The sequence below is a fragment of the Propithecus coquereli genome, unplaced genomic scaffold (genome assembly GCF_000956105.1).
Source record: "Propithecus coquereli isolate 6110/MARCELLA unplaced genomic scaffold, Pcoq_1.0 Scaffold18, whole genome shotgun sequence".
In the NCBI taxonomy this organism is placed as follows: Eukaryota; Metazoa; Chordata; class Mammalia; order Primates; family Indriidae; genus Propithecus; species Propithecus coquereli.
The window spans coordinates 4,404,791-4,413,045 of record NW_012142745.1 but is presented as its reverse complement, the minus strand read 5'-3'; the positions used below and the strand labels follow the sequence as shown (position 1 = coordinate 4,413,045).

At 41.6% G+C, this 8,255-nt stretch overlaps 1 protein-coding gene across 1 annotated transcript in view; it reads right to left on the bottom strand.

The window, feature by feature from the left end:
• The window catches only part of SGPP2 (sphingosine-1-phosphate phosphatase 2), a 112,152-nt gene that overhangs the window by 23,037 nt on the left and 80,860 nt on the right, over nucleotides 1-8,255 (bottom strand). The window contains exons 5-6 of the mRNA XM_012642505.1: nucleotides 5,916-6,095; nucleotides 4,384-4,473 (exon numbers count right to left, since the gene is read on the bottom strand). Of these exons, the coding sequence (XP_012497959.1) occupies nucleotides 4,384-4,473; nucleotides 5,916-6,095 (270 nt within the window). The remainder of the gene's footprint in view (nucleotides 1-4,383; nucleotides 4,474-5,915; nucleotides 6,096-8,255) is intronic.

The window sequence follows — 8,255 nt, the reverse complement described above, 5'->3', positions numbered from 1 at the left end:
TGCTAATCTTCTCTGTATCGTTCCAATTTTAGTATATGTGCTGCCGAAGTGAGCACAGTTAACTCCCCATTTCTGCCTCTCCCCAGCCCTGCAACCACCATTCTACTTTTTGTCTCTATGAAGTTGATTGCTCCAGATACCTCGTGTGAGTGGAATCATACAATGTTTGTCCTATTATGACTGGTTTATTTCACTTAGCATAATGTCTTCAAGGTTTATTCACGTTACAGTATGTGCCAGAATTTCCTTCCTTTTTAAGGCTGAGTAATAGTCCATTGCAGGTGTGTAGGCATATCTTGTTTCACTGCACTTTAATTTTTGTGCTTCACAGATACTGCTTTTACAAATCGAAGGTCTGTGGCAACCCCGTGCCCAGCAAGTCTATCGATGCCATTTTTCCAACAGCATGAGCTCACTTTGTGTCTCTGTGTCACCCTTTGGTAATTCTTACACTATTCCAACCGTTTTCATTATTATTATATCTGTTATGGTGATCTGTGATCTTTGATATTACCAAAGGAATTGTTTTGGGGTGCCACAAATGACTCCCATATAAGATGACAAACTTAATTGACCAATGTTGTGTGTGTTCTGACTGCTCCACTGACCAGCCATTCCCCCATCTCTCTCCCTTTCCTGAGGCCTCCCTATTCTCTGACTCACAAGACTATTGAAATTAGGCCAGTGAATAACCCTACCATGGCCTCTAAGTGTTGAAATGAAAGGAAGAGTTGCATGTCTCTCACTTTACATCAAAACCTAGAAATGATTAAGCTCAGTGAGAAAGGTATATTGAAAGCTGAGATAGGCCAAAAGCTGGGCCTCTTATGCCAAACGGCCAAGCTGTGAATGCAAAGGAAAAGTTCTTGAAGGAAATTAAAAGTGCTACTCCAGTGAACACATGAATGATAAAAAAGCAAACAGCCTTATTGCTGATATAGAGAAAGTTCTAGTGGTCTGGATAGAAGATTAAACCAGCCACAACATTCCCTTAAGCCAAGGCCCTAACCCTCTTCAATTCTCAGCAATTAATTGAAGAATTAATTGATGAAAGTGGCTACACTAAGCAATAGACTTTCAATGTAGAGGAAACAGCCTTCTATTGGAAGAAGATGACTTCTAGAACTTTTATAGCTAAAGAGGAGAAGTTAAAGCTTCAAAGGACAAAGCTGACCCTCTTATTAGGGTCTAAAGCAGCTGGTGACTTTAAGTTGAAGCCAATGCCCATTTACCATTCTGAAATCCTAGGACCCTTAAGAATGATGCTAAATCTGCTCTGCCTGTGCTCTGTAAATGGAATAACAAAGCCTGGATGACGGCACATCTGTTTATAGCATGGTTTACTGAACATTTGAGACCTACTGCTCAGAAAATAAAATTCCTTTCAGACTATTGCTCATTGACAATGCACCTAATCACCCAACGGCTCTGATGTAGATATACGAGGAGATGGATATCACACCCGCTAACACAACATCCATTCTGCAGCCCACCTATGGATTAAGGCGTAATTTCGACTTTCAAGTCTCATTATTTAAGAAATACATTTTGTAAGGTTGTAACTGCCATAGACAGTTAATCCCTCTGACGGATCTGAACAAAGCATATTGAAAACCTCTGGAAAGGATTTACCATTCACCATTCTAGATGCCATTAAGAGCATTTGTGATTCATTGGAGGAGGTTAAAATATCGACATTAACAGGAATTTGGAAGAAGTTGATTCCGGCCCTTATGGATGACTTTGAGGGGTTCAAGACTTCAGTGGAGGAAGTAACAGCAGATGTGTGAAAAATAGCAAGAGAACTAGAAATGTAGACTGAAGATATGAATAAATTGCTGTAATCTCATGATAAAACTTGAATGGATGAGGTGTTGCTTCTTACAGATGAACAAAGAAAGTGATCTCTTTTTTTTTGAGCCAGAGTCTCACTCTTGCAAGAGTCAATCAATGCAGCAAGCACTGGGAAACCAAAAAGTTTGTGGCACTTGATTTATTGTGATATTCACTTTGTTGCAGTATTTGTTTTGTTGGGGTGTCTGGAATTGAACCCGAAATATCTCCAAGTCATGCCTGTATATCACATTTTGTTTATCCATTCATCTGTCGATGAACACTTGGGTTACTTCTGCCTTTTGGCTATTGTCACTAATGTTGCATTATTGTGAATAATGTTGCATATGGGTGTACAAACATCTCTTGAGATGTTTTAGAAGTTTCCACAGGATTTGATTTTGCAGCTCTGGTTGAGAGCCACTACCCAGGGCAGTCCCTGGAGATTGTGAGGGGTCCAAGGAAGAGACGAGCTACCTCAGCTGGCTCAGTCCAGTTGTTCCATGCTAATTACAGTGCTCATCATGTCAAGTAGTCAGCAGCGAATACACTGGAGACCCAAGAGGGTGGGGTATGTCTGTTTACCACAATGTCTCCCAGATCTAGCTCCCAGCCTGTCACCCGGTAGGAACTTCTTAAGTGACTGTTGAATAAAGAAGATTGCTAATCCATCATTTAATTTTATCCTACTTTTAAAACCAATCATCTCCTCCTGCTACTAGAAATCATGTACCATTGCACCCTGGGCCACGCTCTGGTCTGTAGCCTGAGTCAGGGTCTAAGAGCTGTATGAAGTAAAATCACGAGTGAGAAAGAAGCCCTGGGTCCCACGGTTGCTGTGGCCTGTTGCTCCAGTTTCTTCCGGGACAGATGCTCCAGAAAGAGTAGCTGTACTCACTCCTTGCCTCTGATCTATCTTTCCGCAAATATCTCATCCCCCATCCCCATAACCCACTTTAAAAAGAGAAGAAAAAAACGTAACTGTATTTTTACTGAGGTGGGTTTTGTGGGCTCTTTATTCATGTCTGTAGCTCTACATTCTTGTGTTTACTTTGGCTTTAATTTTAACGTGAGTTCCCCAAATCATTATTTTATTAAAACCGATGGAAATTAAAAAGTAGGCCCAGTTAAAAGAAATGCCAAAACACCCGAGAGAGTGCTCCTTAATTCCACACTGAAGTCCTTGGACACATTTGGAGAGAAGCTCTTTGTCATGCGAAGCAGTAGTGTAGCAATTGAGAATGCGCTCTCCTCCTCCCCTTCCTCTCAGCAGCCACCAGCCCAGGACAAGACGGGATTGGGACAGTGGGGATGCGCCCCATGGGTAGAAGAATAGGATTGGCCCTTCACTGCTTGTTAGTATTTCCAAGATCTGGGACCCCTCTCACCCAAACAGTCCACTGGTCAGTGCCAGGATTAGGGGAGTCAGGCGAGGCAGGGGCAGATCTTGTCTACTTAAAATCTGAATATTTTGTTCATCTGGTTTTCGGAGGCGTTAATTTTGATTTTTAAAAAAATTGCATTAAAATTATGTATCTTGATTACTGAGTTTTTAGCACCCCTCTAAACACCCTTTGCGTGTTCAGAGGAAAGCACGATGTCACGCTCTCTGGGTTTACCTCCCCTCAGTTCTCGCCTGTTCTCATTTTGACAAATGATACCCTTAAATCTGTTTGCTCTGCTTCTTCTGCCCCTCTGCCCCCTTCTCTCCACCCCTCTCATGAAAATCCATGCTGGGCATCCGGGAGAGAAGCAAGAAGGCCCGTGAAGCATGGTGGCCTTTCCCTCCCAGGTCTTTTGCTAACTTCATTTTTGAGCTTCGCAGTTGAGATGAACACCCAATGAGCAAGGGCCCATTTCTTTTTAAAGAAATCTTCTGTGCAGCAATTGCTATGATATAATAGTGCCCCTGTGGTAAGCCATGGCCAGCTGTATGCTCTACAACTGCAAGGCAGCCCGCTGATGCATTAGGAAATAGAATTCTTAAGTAATTTTAACCATGATAACTGTGGCAGCCCTGGAAAAATGCCTAATATGGTAACAGGGTGGATGTACCTTTAAATGTAGATATCTCCCTGTTCCCGATACCCCCTCCAGTCTCAAACGGTATGGAAGGTGCAAAGCCGTGATTCTGGGCTCCTATGACCTTGCACGACCCTTAACCTGCAAGCGCAGCAGAGACCCCTGAATCTCAGGCCCATCTCTGTAAAAACCCAAGTGGGGACTGTGACCACTCACTGGTTGGTTCCTTGACCCCGGGTGTTATTTCTATACTACTTGCTGCAGCATCAGTAAACCAATGTGAAAATAAATTACCTGAGTCTCTGTTGCCATTTTAACCCATCGTCAAAGTCTTGAGGGTCTAGCCTAGCTCTGCCTCATTAATATTACCTCAATGTTTCATTACTATTATGCAGATGCCCTAACATCATAATTACTTAACTCATTGGCCTGATGAAAATATAATTACATATGCAAATAGGTAGCATGAGAAACACACTGGCCATATTATTTAAACAATCACTGCAAGACCCGACCACGAAGCCTTACCAGGACCGTGTGCATCCCAGTGTAGAGCCTGCTGAGACACACCAAGGTGGAAAACACCACGGCCATCATCAGCCTCAAAACGAAAGGGTACTGCGGGGGGAGAAGGGAAACAAGGAAATTAGGCCACACTCAGACATATGCCATTTGATGTCACAGGTGGGAAAAGAATTCGTTGTGCCGTGATTGCTAGTCTGAATCTTGCATTCCACACACCAGCAATTTGATTATCTAAAAACATTTTTTAAATGGGGAAATGAGAGAAAGTACAGGGAGATGCCTAGGAATATAGTTCCAGGAGGAAGTTCCACAACATATAAACATGCAAATAAGAGAGTCGAACTTGGCCTTAAGACCCGTGACCATAACTACTGGGCTGGCAGTTTTAGTGGACTGAATGAATTTTATTTCTACCTATTCTTAAATTAGAACTTAAGAAAGAAGCAATTTAACCAAGGGGCACAGTAGATGGCCGGTGCTATAATCTGAAAGTCACAACAAGCAACTTCTCCTCCTCCTGATCCACGACATTTAAGTAGCTTATGACAAAAGATTATATTTAGTGAAACATATTCCTTATAAATGTCCCTTTGTGATATAGGAAATGGGGTCTAGAGCTACAGTGGTAGAGCAGGACCCTATACTAGTCTGACCTTGCCAACCACGTCGGGCTGACTCCCCCGTTTCTGCACAACCTGGAGTATGGGATGTCCCTGGGTTTCTGGGGTAACGGAGCAGGGCAAACAATGCTGCCATTTACCTACATGACTGCGAGATTTAATGAAATCTAAAGCTTCCAACAGGTAAAAGGTAAAATTTATGAAATTAAGCACAAAGTCAGCATAATAGGTCTCAAATAGGAGAAAGAAAAACTTTCACTGCAGTAATAATATAACTTTTAAAAACTCTTACTATAATTGGCATTTAAGTAGATATTAAGTGAAATTCTTCTATTTTCAACATTTATTAATCTCCTGTCATTTAGACAGTTCTAGAAAACTTAAGAGCCATCATTTCTAGTGGCCAAGCTCTAACCAGGGCCGAGGTATCCTGGGAGGCTAATTTGGGCACAGATTCTTTGCTGCCCTGGGCCCTGGGGAGTCTGGCAGAGGGCTTTGGTGGAATCATCTCAGCCCTGGAGGATCATTTACTAGGACCACAAACTCTTTGTGCGTGTTGCAAACAGAGGATGAGAGCACCGATTAAGTGCTGTCTCGTCAGGCAGCTCAGGGAGATGACATACGCAGGTCACCTGGCACAACCCATGTCATGCTAGTTGTCCTGGTGTCATTATTAATGGTGCCCACATTCACACTCAGGCACAACCTTTTTTGGATTCTAAATTATATGGTCACTTATTTATGAGGCAATTGCCATCAACAGCTCAATAGATTTCAGTTCCCCTCAGTGTTTATTTTATAAAGCTTAAAATCCCTCAAAGCAGATTTAAGAGAAAATTCTGAAGTGCAACCTCGATTTGCTGCCTCATTACATTGGGAGCATTGGACCCTGGAGGGAGAATCAGGCCGCCTTACCTGGTATCTGTCCATAGTAGAGATAAGGAAGGTGAAGGCGATGGCGGTGGCCGCCATGGCGTGGGTGGACGGCATTCCGTATTCCGCTATCACTCTCTTTTCCAGCCTCACAACGGGAGGGGAGGAAGGACGGGGCCACTTCAAGATATCCTTGGCCACCTGACCAATATACATCACCAACTGCAAAACCGAAGGGCGGAGGTAAGTCTAACCAAGTATGGAAAATGAACGAATTTCTAAATGTCACGGATTTTATTTCAGGATTCCCAGCTTTTTGGCTGAAGTCTCTTTTCTCTCTGACCACCTACTTATTGGGAAAATCGTGTAGGATGTCTTAGTTGGTAAAAAGAGAACAGGCTTTCTGGATTCCAAACCACTGAGCTACTAAGATATGACGTTAACACATACATTATTTATTTTAATCATATATTTTTAAAAAAACGCTTACATAGATCCTGTAATGTATTGTTCTAAGAGCTTTACAGATATTAACTCACTTCATCCAGTAAGACCTGTAGAATGCAGGCCCATTTTACAGATGAGTAAACCATCACACACATGTCCACAGACACACAGTCAGTAAGTGGCAAAACTGGGATTAGAATCCAGAAATTCTGGCTTCAGAATTTGTGCTTTATACTACCCCGAGATGCTACCTCCAAACTCGGGACAGTCCTGTGCTAAAGATAATCTAATACCGAAACCAGGCAGTGCTTGTTTTCAAATTTTAACCACAAAAGCAACTATTCTTACAGAACCTCTAGTTAAACATTTTTTGAATGCTACTGTTGTATGTAGGCAACATACTGGATTTAATTTAACTTCATTCCATAATCAGGAGCATCCGTCAAAATAAATGGCATGAGTATTTTCAACCCTAAAATAAAGACAACTCAATATGGAGTTTTTTCAAATGTTTTTTCCATGAGGCCATTAATGAAGAAATCTTCCTCTTTTAGTTTTTTTTTAAGCAGAAGATAGAAATCAGAGTTTGATGTATATTAACATCAGATTAATTCATTTTGTTAGAGACAAAATTACGGGACAATTTTATGATCTATGATGAAAAAGGAAAGAGCAGCATGTTTACTTAAGTACTGCCTTTGCAACCCAAAGTTTGGTCTGAGGACTGGTAGTACCAGTGCCACATGGAGCTGTTTTAAAATGCAGAATCTGGGACCCTCTTTAGACCTGCTGAGTTAGAATCTCCATTTTTACAAGACTGCCAGCTGATTCGTGTGCACAGGAGAACGTGAAAAGCACCGTCCTATATGACATTCTTGCACAGATCATGTTGTCATGGGTTTTTATCATAACACTTATCATGACTGTCCTGATCTTGCTAGGGTTTTATTTTGCTTGTGATGGATAAAGTTATCTTGCTTTGGAACCAAATCCTCCAGGAAGGACTATTTCAAAATAACTTCGATTAGTCAGCTAGGATGTTTCGAGAGTTCCTACATTCTGGTGCTTTAACTCTTTTACTTGCTGGTTAATTCTGAGCATTATTCCAGCAAACCCAGTGTCCCCCCGGAAGGTGCTGCTTATGTTTTGTGCTCCATTGCCACCGTGCTCTGGGTTACAAACCAAGAACCGCTGCCCATGCACAGCAGGCCAAATCCGCAGGCTATAAAGCCTCAGTGACAATGGTTCTGAATTCGACAGCTGCAATTTCTAATCAGACTTTGAAACTTAACCTCTTTACCATCCCCTTATCACCAGGAACTACTCTCCTGGAAACCACCTCATTCTTTTTATGTTTTTGACCCCTTGTGGGAACCTGTAAAAGCCACGTCTGACTGACTATTATCTGAGGAGTTGAAAAACTTGCAGATATTATTGACTGAGAATTTCTCAGAAGCTGCTTGAAATATATTTCTCAGCCCCACCCCTTCCTCACCCACCAACATAAACGAAATATTACAGGCACAACGACTGATTCTAGTTCACTCAAAAATACTTAAAATCCTCAAACACCAGAAATCTTTAAAATCATAAAGTGATGACTGGGTGACTTGCACTCAGATAAAGTTTAATTTCTTTGAAGTTTGAGTTCCTTTGACTTCGTTTATATTTTACCTGCTATGTTTGAAGGCCATTTTAAAGAATTAGAACAACTGTTCATTCCATTTAAAAGTATTACCACAGCTATACATTGTTTCTGAATAATAAATTCCACATAACAATGACTGTAATCACAGCCCTCTTTAAACAAGAGAATATAGTAAGAGCTATATTTTTCAAGTCTCGGGGGTAGAGCACCACTCTGAGAATGCTGAGTCCTGTCTCTGCCATTGCCATTCGTGACAGTGAACCTATGATGTACCAAGCCCTGTATTA